Here is a 19,962-nt window from a genome sequence, read left to right as displayed (position 1 = left end):
TGGGTTCACAGGAAGGGTCTCTAAGCCACTCCGCAGCCCGGCTGGCCAGTGTTGCCCCGGTACTTCGACCACTCATTAAAGCCTCGCTTCTTCTCCCCTCCCCGCCCCAGCGGGGGAAGGGCCCACAGGACTGGGTTCTAAAATAGCCTCAGTAGAAAAGACAAGCGCGGGCCCGGGATGCTGAGATCTCGTCTGAAGTGATTGCAATCTCGGGTTTGCTTTACTTCACCGAGTGCTCTTTTCACGAGGAAATACGGAAGATCTTTTCTGTAATTCGTGCCTTTTCGAAATCGTCCCCTATTTCTCTGGCCTGTGCTTTATAGCTCATCATTGTGCGAAAGGACCAAGGAATTCAACACTTCAAAGCTCACACTTCGGGTGCAAACCGTCCGCTTTCCCAATATCCATAGGAATGCATGCATACATGGCTTATTTATTTTTCTTTTTATTACCGAAGACTTAAAAAAATACTTTCATTTAGAAACAGTATTGTTTTTTAATGGTAATGTTTCAGGAGATTTAAAATAAGGTCCGTTTTAACCACTCTGCACAGACACACACACCCCCTCAATCCCAAACACACACACAGAGGCAGACTGGTTGAGATCTGTTTCACAGCAGACAAATTCTCTTTTAGGCCAGTTTCTGATGTGAGAGAGCTCTAGTTTTAAGTTTCTCTGTTTTCCATCTCCTCTACACAAACAACTGCCTATAATATATCTTTCTCTGTTTAACTCCAGGACAAAACTTCTGAGCTGCTTAATAAAGAAGGAACACTGGCTCTTAATTTTACAGCTTCAGAGAACAAGACTGCGGCTACCGACATATCAATCAAATCGATTAAAGAAGATCCTTTACTTGAGGGTATGTGCCCCTGAAATTACCTCACTCTAAGCCTCTCAGGGAGCTGGGGGGAGAGGGAGGGAAGCAAGGGATTACTCTTTCCAGGATCCCTAGAGAAATGAGAATAGGTCGCAGAGGGGAAATGTCCTTTTTATTTGTCCTCCCTCCCCTCTCTCCCTCCCTTTTTCCCCTCACCCTCCCCGAATGCTTGTGTGTGTCTGTCTGAAACAGATCTGTCTGTCGAAAACGGGCCTGGAACTCCCTCCTGTGTTGGGATTAGGTCTTGGGGGACCTGGGGTGGAGTTAGACTGCTTGCTTAATTTCATATTCATTAGAAATGGGAGGTTGCACAAGAAGTCCTGCTGAGCTTCAAGATATAAGAGCAACTTCGGGTTCCCCTTTCAAGACAAGACAAATCAAAGGCTCAGAGGCAAAACAGCTCCCTGAGCACTGAACGCCTCTTCCTCCCTCCTTCCTTCCCTCCCATCCACTCACTCTCCCTCCCTTGCTCACAGTCCAGCCTCTGTCTAGAGAAGAGGCTCTCAAACAGCCTTAGATGATTATGGATTTTCTGAGCGAGAAGTTTGCCCTGAAGAGCCAGCCGAGCAAGAACAGTGACTTTTATATGGGAGCAGGAGGCAGTTTGGAGCACGTTATGGAAACTTTGGACAATGAGTCCTTTTATAGCAAAACGTCAGGCAGCAAATGCGTACAGGCCTTCAACCCTCTGCAGAGAGCTGAGCATCATGTGAGGCTGGAGAGGACATCACCCTGCCAGGACAACAGCGGTGAGTCGTCATCCCAGGGTTATTCTCCCTCCTGGGGATGTACGGGGGAGGGCAGGGAGAGACCAAAGGCAGCTGTGCAGCTGTGGGCATGCGAGGAGCTGTCAGGTCGTAGTAAAATAACAATAACAGTAACAATACTACTGTTATAATTCTGCTACCACTTCTAATAAAAAGAATTCCGGGAGAAGGCAAACGCCTGCTTCGAAGAGCTCTTTTCCTTTCGGTGCAGCCCTTCAGCTACTGCCGTCCCCACCGGCCCCGGCCCGGGTCCCCCCGGCTGGCCGAGAGCGTGGCTCGGGCACAGCCCGCGGGGGGACCGGCGGGTCCCGGAGAGCGCTGCGGGGCACGGCCCCCCCCGGTACCCCCGGTACCCCCGGTACCCCCTTACCCTGGCCACCCCCTGATCGGCCCCTGCTCGCCCTCCGGCCGCTCCCCAGCCACCCCCGGTCCCTCTGCGAGCCGCGGCGTTTTCACCCAGCGAACCGCCGGGAAAAAGCATCGCCGGATGTCGGCGGGACCCCGGACACGGCCGTGCCGACCCAGGCAGGGAATCGCTCCGTCATCTTTGCTTCCCTCAAATATCGTCCTGCGACAGTAGCTGGGCTCTCTGCCGTGTTACCAAAAGACGAGTAGAGGTGATTCTTCGGAAAACCACTTCGCTCTTCCGAAGAATAGTGTTAAACATTTTATCAAGTATTCAAATTTTCTCTCTCATAGACAAGGATAATGTTGAATATTTCCTTTTTAAAACATTTAAGATCTTCCTCATTATTCCAACATGATGAAAATCGCTATAGAAAGAAATTTTAAAAATAATTTCTTAGAAAAATTGGAAAGCATGGTTAAGATCAGCTGCATTAAGAAGACTAGCAATATCATATTTTTTGATTTCATATAGTCATTGAATTATATATATTTTTTGAGAAAGTTCTTTTATTTGTATGAAAAAATTTGTAAGAAATACTGATATATTTCTTCAAGTGTGATTTAGAACAGAAAAACCTATAGAAAATTGATTTATACATTGGAGCTTTTCTTAATTAGCTAATTTATTGTGTGCCTCGAGGGTTTTGGGGCATTTCCTATCTATGTATGCGTTGATGGTAAGTATCTAAAAATTGTGTTTCATTACAATCATCTCAAATTGAAAGAAAAGAAATGACCGAGAAATGTAGAAAATCTCAAAGCAAGCTTATTCTGTTACGCAGAATCTTTGTAAGTTTTAATTTCAATGGAGTTTGAGTCTTTTTCCCACCTTTTTCTTAGAAAAGAAAAAAGAGTATTTTTAAATTCTTTAACTTATCTCATTACTTTTCCAGTAGTATGAAATAAGTTAAAAATAGAAATTGTTTTAATTTCTTATTAAGGAGCTACTGTGGAATATTTCTTATCTCTGCCACTCAAGTTTTACCTAAAGACAAATAGTTCCTGCAATCCTTTTGCAAAGTACATGAAACAATCTCTTTTAATATGTTGACATTTTGAAGAAATGTCCTGTATTTTATAACTGTAACAAACCTCATTGGAAACAATTCCACTTCACAAACCTAAAAGAGGGTATATGGAATTTATTGAATTTTAAGTGTGAATTTAATTTTTGGTTTCATTTGCTTCTTGATTTGTCAATTTACACCTATTCATTTTGCTTCATTGTTAGTTTGTATTTTCATAGAAATAGAGGTTTTTACATTTGCTTCCAAGTTTAAAGGCACATTTGTCAATAGCTTTGTGCCTCTTCTATGAAAATCTGTTTTGGGCTAAGGTTCCTTATCTGTACAACTCTAGCTGATGCTGATTTCATGGGTTGTTAACTACTTTAGCGGCAGTAGCAGCAGAGTGAAAATGCCCAAATCTCTTGTACAGTCTCCTTACTCTGTAACTTATTTCTCTACTCTGTAATATTATATAGTATTATATAAATGTAACTTATTACTACTTACTCTGTAAGTTTTCAGATGATATTTTCAGATGTATTTCTCAGTTAAAATTCAATGTGATTTCATACTTTTATTCTGTCTGTACTTAATATTGCAAATTCCTCTTCCATGATCTCATATAGAAATAACACTGCCACGATGGAACCTTGTTCCTTGTGAAACTGTTTTATATGAGCTCCTGAATCTAAACACCTCTCCTTCCCCCTTGATCATTTATTAACCAGCTGTTAACCCACCTTGTGTACAGTGAACTACGGGATTACTAAAGTGGAAGGACAGCCTCTTCACACAGAGCTGAGCAGGCCCATGGACAATTGCAACAATCTCAGGATGTCTCCAGTGAAAGGGCTGCAGGAGAAGGGGGACCTGGATGAACTTGGTGATAAGTGTGACAGCAATGTTTCCAGCAGTAAGAAGAGGAGGCACAGAACAACTTTCACCAGTTTGCAGCTGGAGGAACTGGAGAAAGTATTCCAGAAAACTCACTACCCTGATGTCTATGTAAGAGAACAGCTAGCTCTGAGAACAGAGCTCACTGAGGCCAGAGTCCAGGTAGGAACCAGATTTCAGCATGTCTATGGCAAATTGTGCACTGTAGGAATGAGTAAATTACACTCTTGGGGATTGTACAAAAGCTCTTGAAGCTAAAGTAAACAGCTAATTTTGCTTCATTTCTTTATGGACGCGAGATGTTATGCTGTAGTGCTAAAATAACTTATTTTTTAGATAGCTTGTGTTGCAGTTCTGAACACTTGTTTAAAGGATGGGAAAGCAACATCAATAGTAAAGCTGTCTTGATTTCTTGTAAAATTCCAGGCAGTGAAAACATAAATTGTTATGTGTAAAGATTCCACTAAAGACTTGTCGTTCAGACTGATGACAATGCAGAACTCGGATGCAGAGGATTCTATATGTATTATGGCATGAAAATTACAGTCTAAACAGTAATCAAATTCCTTGCTTCTATCCAAAGAGTGTGCAGCGAAAGAGCACATACATAAATGTGTATAAGTATCTATACACCTATATTTATATACTATACCTCTTATATGTAAACATAGATATGTGTGCGTATGTGTGGTTTTTGCCTGTATAAAACAAGGACATAATCCTTTTATCTTTTTTGTATGGAATGATCTTAAAAATCACAAAATTAGGAGGTACAGTTTCTGGTTTTTAAACTTTCATAACTGATGAATAATGTTACTCTAGTTTTTAGAACGAAACGCACTGGTGACCACATAGTACATTATTTGAGTATTGCAACTGCATACAAATGTGATCCATTCAGTGTGTGCTCATATAGTAATCCAAATAATATTTATGGCTTTTGATGTACAATGGTGAGAAAAGAAGCTAAATATCCAGGAAATGCAGCCTTTCCCTTGTTTAGACGCCCTCTATTAGAAGAGGATGTGAGCCACATTTTACAAGTTCATCTTAATTTAAGATATCTTCCCTGTTCTGGTAATAATCATTATTTCAATTTAAAGAATAACAATCCTGTTGATTCTTATAGACTGGGATTAATTTTTAAAATTTAGTGACTTGAATATGATAACAACTTCACAACTTGTAATTAAATACATACTCACACATGCACATAGAGAAATAGACGTCAGTGCACATGCATACAAACTGAAATTAAATCAGAAACACTTTCAGAAAGAAAGTCAGCTTATTAATTTTGTAAAGAAGTGTTCTCTTAATGTCTCTTCAAGCAGGCACCACATTTGCTGTTGTCATCAGAAAACAGGGTCCAAAACTGTGTGTCCGGTTACGACGATGTGATAGCAGCAATGTCAATGGAATTTGTTTCTGTGGCTTTTAACTCTTTAGGCTCTGCACAACCCCTCCCCTGAATTTGGTACAGCTTTCCAAGTATGACTTGCGTTCATTGGGATTTAGTCTTGACTTAGAAAAAAGAAGGTAGCATAATGTTAAAACACTGTTCTAACAAATGCGTAATTCTGGAATACGAAGAACTACTTCAAGAGAAAATTAATAGTGAGAACAGGGAGGGGAAAATTGAACTAAAGTGTGTCATCTGACTTTTTAATCACATTTTTTTTCTAAGATTTAGAGGCTTCACATAGTAAAAGTATTAAAAATAAGACAGTAAATGAAAAATATATGTCTATATCAGACTTTCATAGAGTATCTATTTCTATTTTATTTAAACATGTTCTTACCATGCTTAAAAGATAACTGATCTCTGCATTTCTCATATGCTAAATATGAAAGGACATGTTGATCATTTCTATCCAGAGTAACAAGAGTATTCCATCACAAGATTAAGCAATTTGCAAGGCCTTACGTCATTAAAGGCAAGCATCTGGCAATTCAAGGATAACAAGCAGCAGATTTCTACATTTCTTTGTGGAGGCAAATGGTTACTTTATCTCTGCCAAGAGTAAGTTTCTAGTAAAGTGGTGTAAACAGAAACATTTTGAGGGATTGTCAAAGGAAAAAAATATGTGCTTTTTCTCATTTACTTCTATGAATTCAAGCAAATTGTTTGATTTAGTGTAGCAGAGTGATCAGCTGGATACCTTACCCACAGTTCCCTTCACCACCATTTCATCAACATCCAATTTAATATTTGTCCTGCACACATGCAGAGAGAGCCAACCTGAACCTAATTTATCTAAGTTGTTCTCTTTCCTGCTGCATGTCAGTCCAGTAATTGGTACCCATTTTAAGAAGACTGTCAAGGTCTTTTTTCAAGGAAAGAACTTCAGGACTAAATTTCCTTATCGTGTCCTTGATGCCTCCTGTGGAGACAAGAGATTTTTTTCTTCCCTTCCTTTTTCTTTTTGCTGAATCTCAGGCATCATAAATAACACAAATTTACCTCCAAAGTTCCTAACAATATATTCTCAGGAGTTATATGCATAAGCCTTGCTTTCATTGCTGAATCTTTTAAAAGATTGCACATAATACATCTGCCACAAGTCCTTGAGAGCGAAAATGAGCAAAATTATGTCCTGGTTGTTTAAGCAGTATCAAAACACAATTGAGCTCTCTAAAGATCTAACCAAGAATGTAATTATAAACCAAACAGTGTTTTTTTTGAATATCCCACAATATGGAATTAGAAAATATCCCTCAAAATACAGGAAGTATGTATTAAAAACCCCATTCATGTATATATATATATACATCAAAATGAATTAATGATCAATTTAGCAGGATGACTAACTAATGCCATTGTTTCCTTTACAAAAAGTAATGGTTCAGTTAAAACTATGTCTTCTTAAAAAAGTCTCAGTGAGCTTGCTTACACCAGAACAATAATGACTGGTTGGATATTACTCTTATACAGTGTTACTTTCCTTATCAATCCCCTTTATTCATCAGGATAATTCCTAACCAGTTTAAAGTAAACTGTCTGAAAGACAAAAAGAAATTATTAAGACCATGGGACAATGACAGTTATCAGTAACAGAAAGAAATGTATGTATAACAGGTTTTTGATATAATAGTTGACACTCAAAATATTACAGAACAAACCAGGGAGTATAAAGAAATTCAAGCATAAAATCCAAATTATTCCATAGTCTAAAGTGCAATTCTTTTGTCTTCCATTATAAGAAACAGATATCACCTAACACCAATGTGAACAAAAATTCACAATAATTCAAAAACTGTCTGTGACATGGTGACTTTTTATTATCTTCCTGGCCTTTTAAACTTCTTTATAGGAAATTTTCCTGCTGAGGACGCTACTGTCCTTGTGCCAGTTTTTCCTGCCTTTTTTTTACTGCACTTAATAAAGATTATGGACACATTTAGGAGGCAGATAATGGGTAGTCATAGCAAATCAGTAGGCATGGGGATTTAAGAGAATGCTTCTTTACTTGCTACAGGCTGATCTTTCTCAGGTTGGTTTTTTCTTGTTTGTTTGGGGTTTTGTGGGTTTTTTGAGATAATATAAATGAAACAATATGTGCATTTAAAATAGCTAGCAAAAGTTAAGAAGGTGTGACATTTGCAAGATTGAAACAGTAAAAAATTAATTTTCAGGTGGAAAACTTCCCTTTTGTAGATAAACAGAAATTTTCAAAGCCAGTGTCCAAAACCTTATATTTTCCTAAAACCCTCTGCACAGTATATAATTTTTTGTACCCTGAAGACTCTTTCCTTGTATGCTATAGGTTTGGTTTCAGAATCGAAGAGCAAAATGGAGAAAAAGAGAACGCTATGGTCAGATCCAGCAAGCTAAGAGCCACTTTGCTGCCACCTATGATATATCTGTTCTTCCAAGGACTGACAGCTACCCTCAGGTATGGTAAAGACCAAGCAATACTTTGGTTCTACATTTAGCAGCCATCTAAACAACTCCGGTTTTGTATGCTTTTCTAGGATGAGGTAGAAACTATCTGATCTCTAGCTTCCTTCTGATGTGTTAAACATGCACCATTTCTTTATGGACCTCACCAGACCATTCAATAGAATGAGTCTCCTACTAGCATGAAACTGTAATATAGCCATGAAGAATCAGAACTGCATGTATATTGCTGGGGGAGAGAGGCAGAGGGACAGGAGAGCTTTCTCAGACCATTGTGTTTGATTTAATTTGTTTTTTTTTATTTTTTCAGTTCCCTGTTAGTAAATAATAAGTTATACTGTGTAATAAGGTCATAATCTTCTGTCTCTGTTCTTTGGTTTACTGCTTTACCTCACTCTCTGCTTTTGTCTCCTTGCTTGCTTTAGCACATTGAACATTTTTATTCTGGATCCATTTTTTTTCTTGTCTCTGGCTTCACGTTGCCTTTACCACATAATTAATTAAAAAAGCACCATACAAAGCAAAAATTCTTGCATGGCTCTCTTCCACTTCTGGTGTTCTGGTGCTCCTCAGCTTCATTAGGTAGCAGGGTCTCTGCCAACCTTAAGAATATGTTATATGTGAGCTTGCTTTAGTCATGCTCTAAATTGGCTGGATGAAGAGTTCCTCAGGGTAAGAGTGGCTGGAAGTTGTCCCAGCAGAGAAGGGCCTGTGGGCACTGGTTGACAGCAGCTGAACATGAGCCAGCGTTTGCCCAGGTGGCCAAGAAAGCCAATGGCATCCTGGCCTGGACCAGGGCAGGGATTGTCCCCCTGTGCTTGGCAGTGGTGCGGCCACACCTCGAGTGCTGTGTCCAGTTCTGGGCTCTTCACTGTGAGAAGGACATGGAGGGGCTGGAGCGAGTCCAGAGAAGGCCAGAGAAGGACAACGGAGCTGGGGAAAGGCCTGGAACACACATACTATGAGAAGCAGCTGAAGGAGCTGGGCTTCTTTGCCTGGAGAAAAGGTGGTGCATAAGGGTGATAAGGTCTCCCTTACCACTCTCTTCAACTGCATGAAATGAGACTGTAGCAAGATGGGCCTTGGTCTCTTCTCCCAGGGAACAAGTGACAGGTCAAGAGGACTTAGCCTCAAGCTGAGCCAAGGGAGGTTCAGGTCAGACATCAGGAAGAATTTTTTCACTGAAATGGTGGTTAAGCACTGGGGTGGTGGAGTCACCATCCCTAGAAGTGCTCAAGAATTGACTGGAAATGACAATTATGCTATGCTCTAATATATCATGGCAGCGTTTGGTCAAATGTTGGACCTGATGTTCTTGGAGGTCTTTTCTTAGTGATTCTATGAATGTGATTGGCTATGAACCAGGGGTCATGTGTCATCTACTCAGTTTAACATGCTTTACCTCTGAGGAGGTTACATGTTTCTGGGTATGGTGCCCGGGCCAGAGCTGGCTTGTGTTCCAGCAGCTCAGAACATGGACACAACCATTTCATCTGTGGTGTCACTTGTAAGTCTGCCTGGTCTTGTTTTAAAAGGTAGCAGGGCAATAACCCAAATTGCTTTAGCAACTGCTGCATGACTGTGTGTTTAGGTGGACAAAATCTTAGGTTTTCGCAAAAACACAGATATGCATTCACTCACAGATCTCATTCAAGGTGGTCAACTCTCCTTGGAGGTTTTTCTGAGTTACCTATAGCATCACAACAAGTGATACAAGGAGCAGTGTTGAAGCTTTGGGATTTCTAGACTAAATTTGTATCTGCCAGCTTATCTTGTATTTTTAGTAGGATTCCATCTACATATTTTCCTAAATGACGAATGTTTCATTAGTATAAGATAATGGAATAATATAAGTCATTGGTAAGCACTTAAAATGATTGTCCTAAAATTAATGTTTTTCAAAAATCTCACATTTCTTAACTATATGATAATAAGATCTATAAAATTCTAACAAATTAAAATACCTGTTCCATACTTTCAGATTGTTAAAAAGATTAATTCACTGCATTTCTGTTTATATTTTTGCCAAAAAATATCTGCTAGACAGATAACACAACTAATCTTCATCCTGACGAATATTTCCATCACTAATTAATAGATTCTTAACAACAGAAGATTGAAATGCAAATGCTGGCCCCATAATCTTTGATCAAGCATCTCTGAAATTTCTGTGTAGAAATACAAGACGTGTACTCATTCACAAACACGAATGCAACGTGCTCACCTACAACCACAGACTAACAGACTGCAGGAAAACAGTGAGGCACAAATGTGTGATTTGGTCTGGTCACCTGCATGAGAATGCTGCGCTGTGCTGTTCTGTACTTCAAGGACAGGAGCAAGGAGCTAAATGAAGGTGTGAGTGCACTTTGCATTGGCTGTTTGAGCTGAGTGGTTGCATGCATAGCTTGGCTACATGATAAAAACAAGGTAGCCCGCTCGTCAGAGAAAAAGTTGGCTACTTTTCTGTATATGAGTAGGTATCCAGGCAATTATCACAGAACATTTAATAAAAATAATACATGTTCTTGCTGTTGTGGTGGTAATTCTTCATAGTTTTCATGCTATGAAATCCTCTCCTTCAGTAAAACCACATCTCTATCATGTATATAACATTTCCAGTGAGAATGACTGAGACAGTGAAAATCTGTTTTAAAAACAATGACTACTAACATCACTGCATTCAAATATTTTGAACCAGATGTCGTAAGTGCTTCACTTACGGAAAATAAATATACAGCACCTGATTTGCTATAAATTCATCAATCTATCCCAGAACTCAGGCAGAAATGGTATTTAAAATTGTTTTATTGTAATGTTATATATTGATTTCCCCAACAATTCCTTTATTTCATTGTAGTTAATGTAAGAAAAGAAAACAAATATCCTTTTTCCTTTATCTTTATTCATGTACCAACACCACCACAGGCACTTCTCTTGTGACAATAGGCAAATATTAGACAAGCTTTTCCATACTTTTAAATAAATAGTTAAATTTTTCTTGTGGATTGTAGAGCACAGATCACTAGCGCTTATTTAAGAATCACAGAGAAAAACAGACTCTCTGTTGCTGGAAAAAAATATAGGTTGAATGTTGAAGAACAATGAAATCAAGCTGAGAAATTTACAGCTTTATGGCAGAAAGAGCAGGAACAAATATGAATTTCTGGTGTGCATTATATGGATTTGCAGCCTGCAGATTTTCTGTTTTGAGTCCAACCATGCATATGTTGAGAAAACACATCTCGGTTGCATTCCAGCAGAAGCATCAGTCTCTTTGCAGTCAACAGAGGGTGCAGTGGAGACTTCTGCTTAGTCTCCTCACCAATTATCTTCATCAAATACAAATTAAGAACATAATGCTGCTAGGCATTGTGTGACTTCATAAACCCGAAGGTTTTTCCTGTAGGAAAATGAATCTTTCAACTCATTTCAGACAGAAGGTTGGCTCTGAATCAGAGAAAAGTTGAGATTGGAAGTGACCTCTGAAGGTGGTCTGGTCCAACATCTGTCTCTATAATCCAGGCTAATTTTGCTACTAAATTCCACATCTTTATCTTCACAATAATAACAATTTAGATTATTTTTTGGTAGTTCATAATTCTTTGCTTTGCTCTTTCAGTCTAACCTTAATTATTTTTACAGTATATTGACTTCAGATGTTGGTTGCTGGTTTTTTTGGGGTTTTTTTTTGTTTGTTTGTTGTGGGTTTTTTTGTTGTTTGTTTTTTAATTGTTCATCTACCTGCCAAGAAATTGAAAATCTCCTAAACTGGACAAATTCTGCATGCATATATTTTCCATTAATTATACAGTCAAAACCTGGGTTACAGAGGAGGGCCGTTTGTACAACATTCTAGAACAACCACCTCTTATTCAGATGTTTTTTTCAAGGCTTTAAAAACATTATGCTGAAAATCAGATTTTTCTAGGAAAATTTTATTCACAGTGATTTTCATTCATTTTAGTAAAAGTTTTCAGTTTCATTAGCTTCAGTGTTTGAACTTCAAGGTTCTCTTGTAGATGCAACACATTGTGGTCTAAGTCATCTTAAATGCACTCAGGAGTACACATATCCTAGACAGTTTTAGCTTAACTAACAATAGCCTACTGATGATATGAAAGTGAAGATACAACATCTTAACATCAGCTGGGAAATTAATGCAGATACCCTTCATGGGGAAGTTTACTTCATTTCACCGGGGTGAATGTCAGTAAATAAGCCATAGTTAATGTGGTCACTTAAATACAGTGTAGGGTGTTATTAAACATGTGTCAGGATATCTGAGACACTGTTGAAGTGTTGATGAACAGGATTTAAAAGAAGGATCTATCCTTCATCTTAGGCAGTCATGGTCAGATAAGTATTAGACATTTGTGCTTAGGAAACTTAACCAAAGGGACTTTTATACCAGACACGGATTCCCTTTACAGCTGTCAAAAATCTGATCAATTAAATTTTTTATTCCTAAAACATAAGGTGTAAAATAAGTAAGATGATCTCTAAGCATTTTTTATTCTGATACCTGGTTCATCTGCAGTCATCTGTAGTTATCTTACACAGATGTATGAGTGATATGTTGGAAGAGGAACAATAAAAAGTCTCTTTAGCTCTGTTCTTCTCTTACCTTATTGGTCTTTACTTGACTCCCTCTGCCACACTGTGTTAGTGGGAAGGCTCCTGTTACAAAGGGTACTTGATCTCATCAGATTCAATGATTACCTATGAGAACTAACAAGAAAACCTGAGACAAAATTTCATTCTACGCCCTCCTTATTTACGCATGCAAGAGCCTATAATATTATCACACAGACTTCCAGCTTTCCCTGTGTGAATTAAACTAATAAAGCTGTTGTCTTTATAAATAAGTGCATCAGTATGTAAATAAACATTAAACTGTATTACTGAAAAGCTGATAACAAAGGTCGACATTTTTCTTCCAGATAGGTTCTTTCTTTGCATCTTTCCTCCTTTTTACTTGTTCTTTGAATCATGTTCATTTGTTGTAATTTTTCTTCTGAAGTTCTTTTAAAAGGATTAATTTTGTCACACCACCCTACTTTCCCTCTTAATGTCACATGTAAAATGTTTGTGTTTTTTTAAAATTTTCTTGAAAATGCAGGGAAGACTTGGATAGGATTGAATTTAATTTTTTGTTTCAATTGAAAAAACTCAATATAGTGCAGGTAGGAATCCTAAGACAACAAAGGCTTTTCCAAAGAATGGGAACAGGAGTGATATAGAAGGTCTAGAAAGAAAGGAAAATGTTGAAATCTCAGAAACAGAAGGAAGAGGCTGAAGTTTGCATTCCATCCACCAGAATGATAAATCAAATTAATATGTTGAACAGCATGGCATCACATGATGTGCTGGCAGTCAAAGAGTGTAGAATTGGTATCAGCATACATGTGTTAAGTACCAAGTCCTTGGATCATCATTATAGCCTTAGTACATATGGCTAATCCTCATTAGCAATAATCAAAGTTACATGCTCCAATTAAATGTTCATATGGAATGTATTAGACGCCACATGTTATATGACTTAAAATTTCTTTTAACTGTAGTAGACATATAAATGACAGTTAATCACAATAGTTCATTAAGGCTATGGGTACCCTGATTAAGTAGGAGTGGTTGTGGCAGACATATCTGAGCTAGCTTCAAAGAGGTTTTATCACACACTCATGCATGGAGCTCGGGCTGAGCTACCACCTGCATGGCGTGTGTCCTGCTGCATGTGTGCTCGCTTTCCTGGCTGTGGCTGATCTTCCAACAAGAGTGAAGTGACACTTCTAATCTTTCTGGGTGGTGTCTGCTCCACACAAAGTAGCTTTTGCACTCCACTTTTATTTTTTCTGGGTAATAAGCCACCACTGTATGTGGTCCTTCTCATAGTCTCAACATCCAGTTTGTTGCTCTGTGGGGTTTCTGTGTGAAACATGTATCTTTTAAAGTGTGAATGACTTTACTGGGGCTTAATTTTATGGCAAATTCTCTCTCTCTCTTTTTTTTTCTTTTTTTTTTTCTAAGATACACAACATTTTTAATAGTATTTTTCAAAATATGAAATATTGTCTTTAACTGTATAATAGGGTTGTAATATAATTAATCCATATTGTAGCTGGCCTCAAGATTGCAGTAGAGAGAATTTACAGTTTACAAAACATCCCATACAAGAGTAAAAGCTTGATGGCTTTTCAAATCCTACATTATTTTGAAGCCTAGCAGACTTGTTTAAATGTGGAATCTAACGGTCCAATTTTTATTTTGTTCACCATGTGTAAGGCAAAAGTGGACTAAAGGTGTCTATCACATTTTAAATCTGTATCATTAAACTTCTCACTAACATGTGCTAATTAGCATTTTATTCATATCTGAAAATTGTATGCTGCATCTCTCTCATACCTGAGCCCAATACAGTACAGGTGATCTTCACATGTGCACTTGTCACATTGCAACAGCTCCTACAAAATGATCACAAATTAAACACTGAGAAGTGTTTAGTCTAGCTAGAAATGCAAAAATACAATGAGAGTGGTGAAACATTGGGACAAGTTGCTCATAGAAATTAATGAAGGCCTGCAGCTGGAGTGACTCAAAACACGGCTGGTTGGGGCTTGAGTAACCTTATCTAAATTTGAGACTAGCTGCAAGCAAGGGTTTAGAAAAATAATCCCAGAGGATCTTTTCAGTTTAAGTTATTCTGAGAATCTACAAGCTTGGGAAGTACAGGCAAATTTCTGCCTGTATTTTGGACACTCTAAAGAGGAACCCAGAAAAAAAAAAAAAGTGGAAAGTTACAGAAAAAATTAATTGTGCTGATAGACCAGGAATGACCAACAGATACAAGATGTGAACTATAGTGGTTTTGAGCAGTGTAACAGCTATTCCATTTAGTCTCCCAAAAGTAGCTCCTTGTGCTAGCACAGATCTGATATTTCTGTCAGTGCAAGGAGAGGAGTATTTAAAAATTTAGCAAATCAGTCTGACACTCACATATTTTCTATAATTACATAAATCCTTAACTCTTCATTTAGTGCCATTTTTGTTTTCCACAGAGTAAATGTGTAGTTTCTAATTACTTACTAGTGTAATTATAGCAACATTCATTACATATAACATCTATTATGTAATATAAGAATAACATCTCTTGATATCTAGAGATCTTAAAAGATTAGAATTTTGTATCCCATATGAAGCACTAGAACAGGTGCACTCAAGCAGAAGTTGTGTGTGCTCACAGGGCTATCTGCTGGAGATGGTCTCTAGTCTGGATAAGCAGGTCACAGAAATAACACAAGTCAAAAGTTTGATGATGGGAGAACAAAGCTAGGGAAGTGATAGAAAAATTCCCAGGAAAAATTTTGATCTTTGAGCTTATGTGATTTCCCCAGGGGCTGCATAAAAAGGCTGAAGCTCAGGGAGTTTGAAAGTTTATCATAAAGAAAAGCAATGAAACCAAGCGGGATGACCAATTACCTCAGCTAGTTTTCCTCTGCAGTGTCTAACAGAAGAAGGTCATGTGCCTAGGAAATCATATCATAACCATGTTAACAACCATAACTCTCCAGTTATGTTCTTGTCACAGCTATGAAATCCTATTTCTTTTTCTATCAGGAAGGGTGTGTGTGCATGTGTATGCATGTATAAAACATACAGTAGGTAAATATATTGAAGGGCTCTGGTAATTTCATGGTAACCACAAGAGCAAAGCTCAAGTTGTTTGTGATGTTAACAGAAACCAGAGATGTGCTGTATGTATGGCCTCATTCACAGTCTCTGAATTGCCTTTTATATAGTTCATGGATCACACAAGATTTTAAGAGGAAAAATATTTTCTTTAAATTCATGTACATAATGTTGCTTTTCCTTCTAACATACCAGAAGAAGTTCTCATCATTTTGACTTATTGTGAAATGTTACTGTATTTATTTTTAATACAGGAATACTTTCTGCACCTTAATTTCACTACAAGATATTTATGTTGTAAATCCTTGCAAAGAAATGAAAATTTAATATCAAATGTGAAGTCATCCCACCAACTAAAATGAATAGAAAATTGATATGACTGAAACATTGTTTTGGAAAGCATAACTGCCTCATGAGAGAAGATGGAAAGATTTTCTAGAGTTTTTTGGCATTCCTGAATTAAGTTTAATTATTTGGATTCCTTTCTCTAAGGAAGAAACCTAGGGCACTCCTTTAAAAGTTTTAGAAATTAATAGCTTGTTCACATGTTTCTTTAAAAAGATATTGGCATATTTAAGGATTTGCAGCTGGATTATGTTCTCATTTACACCTGTGCAATCTCAGTGAACCTAAATTGAAGGAGATTTGTCTAGGATAAAAATATCAGGAAAATTGGTGGTACTAAACTTAGTTTACTGCAAACCAAACTACTCGAAATATGGAAAGAAGGAGTGATTTTGTGATTCCTCCAGACCACATAGGTTATTGGGCACTTTCTAACTGAGCCTCTGAACCTTTTGAAGACTTCCCATCATGACTGTATTAAAGGTAAATTTGTTCATGTTTGTATTTAAACATATCTTTTTTGAAAATTCCTCCCATAATTATATCTGTGCTGCATGGGTGACTGCAGCATTTGCCATAGCATTTCTTAGAAAGAAATTTCAGTATGTCAGATAAAAAAGGCTTTGTTGCATGTAAATTAGCTTTGGAGATTATGAACTCCTTCAGAAATAGCTCATGTATTAGACACTGTGTAAATTAACTAGTTTCTCCCTGGGGAAATTTGTCTGATTATATGTCAAAACTTGCTCAGGTAGGTTAATTAAGGAGTAATAAGGCAGCTGGGAACTATGTCAAAGTGTAGAGAGTCTCCCATGGGCTGGCGTTTGAGTCTTCTGAAAAGTGATTATGGGAGGAGGCAACTGGAAAGTTCTGAAACTTCTTTTAGATTTCCTCATGTAGACTTCAGGAGGCTCACAATGAGGAGGAAAAAATCTTCCATATCTGTCCTCAGACACATTACTCCCTCCATCGCCTCCCAGCAGGCTACCTAAAATATGCAGGAGCAGAAGCCTGAGGTGCGCCCAGCTCTGTGGGTGTATGTGTGTGCATGGAAGGGCACGTCCATGACTGTGTGGAACTATAGCTGCATGCATGCATGTCTGTGTGAACAAGCTGAGCAGACCCAGAGTTTGGGGAGATGTGTTGCTACCATGATTTTTCCCCAAGATTTTGCAGGAAACAGGAATGGAGCATTTACTGGATTATTTTTTTGCTGCCGGAATTCCCAAGGAGCCTGGATTAGCTGTCAGCTCCCAATGACCTTGCTAATACAACTGTTTAAAATATTAACTTTTAAAATAAGACTATTTCATCCTTCCTATCTGCACTAGATCTCTAGCTAGATGAGTTCAGTGAACTATAATTTATCGCTTTAGCGTGTTGGTGGTTTGGTGGGTATGTGCTGTTGCAAAGTGATAGGGCAATGGGAGAAAAAACACAACTCATCAGCCTTAGAAACATGTTTTCATTTTGTGTGTGTGTATGTGTGTGTCTGTCATAATTCATTACTTCCCCTGACCTCTACTTTGGCAGAAAAAAATCACTCAGCTAGAGAGATAACCTTTATATCTTAAAGTCAAAATTCCTTTGTCTATGGATTCGGAATGTGAATGTAAAATTAAGTTTGAAGTGGGAATTCACTTTTCAGTGCTAACTGAAACTGAAGAGTAATTGAGTTACTCCAACATATCACAGGGAACAAAGACATGTGGGCTCAATCGTAGTGCATCAGGGCAAGGATACACTGAACAGACTACAGATTTTTAGAGTGAAGACAAATTTAGCAAAGGAAAACAAATAGGAAATTATATAGTTACTGGCTGACAAGATCTGTACTGGAAATGGGGGCTAAAAATGCCTTGCCTGATGTTATTTATACAAAAAAAAATATCAACATTCAGGAAAGATATATAGATACAAGTGGAGAAGACATACAAAGCTGTATATTGTATAATGGTGTGTGCAAATGAGGAATGACTGAGGAAGTTTGAGTATGTCAGAAATTATATCATATACATGTAGTACTGATAGCGAGAAAGTAGACAGTTTGGAAAAACAGAAGGGCAGCTGCTGAGTGTGAAGTTTGATCAAATCAAAGTGAATAGAGCAGGGACGAAAGACCATGCAGTCTGAGATAACAACAAGAGCTGACTTATGTTAGGTCTTAAAAATCTTCCTATCTGTTCATCTAGCAACAAACAAGTGAAAAATACCTATCCATAAGTAGCATCTATACATAGATGGTAGAAGGTCTGAGACTCAGAATGAAGCTTTAAGTGACTGCCAAGTATAGAAAGGGTTATACATCAAAGCTTGAATACATGGTTACTCCAGACATTGCTGGTAACCACAATGTTTGTGTCCTAGTCTGTCATGCAACGTTTTCCAGGGATGCACAATGCAGCTTGTTAAGGCTGAGTGCTGAAACAGAAAGGCCCTCAAAGTATAATTTCACATAAAAAATCATGAAAAGAAATATTATGTCAAATCTATCTTTGAAACAAATTTAAGGAAAGGTCTTGAACGTATTATCAGTAATTCCTGTTTTTAGGGTTTCATTTCTTTTAAAGTAATTATGCAACACTTCTCATTATTAAATTTTTCAAATACTTGTTGGGCTTTGTCGCTTGAGAAATCCAAATTAGTTTGTTTTGTTCACCCTTTTCCTGCCATTACAGTGGGAATTCTAATGAGGAGAAGCATTTATATTGAAAACATCTATGATCATGTACACTCTTTTGACACCCTTTCTCTGATGTCAGTTGTGTGTTTCTACACCACAGGGCAAATGGATGACAAAATTAGGAACATGACTCATCAGCCCTTGCTCTTGAGTGAACAATCTCGTATTTTGACTCGTGTGATCTCTTCATACTCTTTTCTAACATGATTTGCAGAGAACTTGTTAAATACTTGTTGCTTCCTTCAGAGGAGAACTAATTGTGTATGAAGGAGAGCAAACCAAGCATTGCAGAAAACAAAAGATGAACTATCTAAGTTTAATTGTATTCATTTTATGTGTTCCAGATTCAGAACAATCTGTGGGCAGGGAATGCTGCCAGTGGTTCTGTGGTTACCTCCTGCATGCTGCCACGAGATACATCCTCCTGTATGACACCTTACTCCCATTCACCCCGGACAGATTCTGGCTACACAGGCTTTTCAAACCACCAGAATCAATTCAGTCACATGCCCCTCAATAATTTTTTCACTGACTCGTTGCTTTCTGGGGCAACCAATGGACATGCTTTTGAAACCAAGCCAGAGTTTGAAAGGAGGTCCTCCAGCATTGCAGTTCTACGGATGAAAGCTAAAGAGCATGCTGCCAATATTTCCTGGGCCATGTAATATAGCAGTACCCTCTCTCACTTTCTTTTTTTTTTTTTTTTAAAGCAAACTAAAACCATTTTTATTTCCCATATTTAAAGGGAACAACAATAAGCTGCTGTGTGTGGAATGCTAGAAATCACAATATACACGATGTCTGCTTAAAGAAATGCAATATAATATTTAACAATAAACCAAGAATAAACCAAATAGATTTACTATGCATCAAGCTCAACAAGCCCTCTTTGTTCTGCTTTTTATATATGTTTTGTTGTACCAGTTGATGAAATATGATTATAGAATCTACAAAAAAAAAAATAAAACTACTAAGAAAATGTGTCTCCTCCATGGTTTTTAGCAGTCCTGTATAAAAAAATTGTGCTTTACAAATGAATACTTCATAAAGGAACAACCTGGTAAAGGATAATAAATTTATTATACTAAACCCATGATGTAAATCTCTAGGCACACCACGCAAAGAAGGAAATATATGACCATTCATTTTCTACGTAGAATTTGTAGACTGAGTTCCCTCAGCACTGCGCTGCTGCTTTAAGCCAGCTCTGCTTTTTGCTAAATGCATGTTGAGCTTGTTGAATTTATATCAATGAACAGCTAATGTAATAAGAATAGAAGGTACTACTTTATTTTATGGACTTGAGTGTATTTCTATTAAAGATAAAGAGATTTTTTTGGAGTCAAGTATAATGCTGAAAGTAGGATCACAATGTTTAATAGAGTT

The 19,962-nt window shown here is 37.8% G+C and overlaps 1 protein-coding gene across 1 annotated transcript; it reads left to right on the top strand.

Annotated features, from left to right (window-relative positions):
* The first annotated feature begins 1,343 nt into the window (after positions 1 to 1,343).
* Positions 1,344 to 19,515, top strand: LOC131573127 (ALX homeobox protein 1). Its single transcript, XM_058826744.1, has 4 exons — positions 1,344 to 1,631; positions 3,816 to 4,120; positions 7,726 to 7,854; positions 18,921 to 19,515. Exons 1-4 carry the CDS (start codon positions 1,400 to 1,402, stop codon positions 19,239 to 19,241), a joined length of 987 nt encoding a protein of 328 aa, XP_058682727.1. The 5' UTR covers positions 1,344 to 1,399; the 3' UTR covers positions 19,242 to 19,515.
* The last annotated feature ends 447 nt before the right edge of the window (positions 19,516 to 19,962 follow it).

The sequence above is a fragment of the Poecile atricapillus genome, chromosome Z, assembly GCF_030490865.1.
Source record: "Poecile atricapillus isolate bPoeAtr1 chromosome Z, bPoeAtr1.hap1, whole genome shotgun sequence".
Classification (NCBI taxonomy): domain Eukaryota; kingdom Metazoa; phylum Chordata; class Aves; order Passeriformes; family Paridae; genus Poecile; species Poecile atricapillus.
The sequence above is the reverse complement of the archived record's forward strand: the minus strand, read 5'-3'. Positions and strand labels throughout refer to the sequence as shown.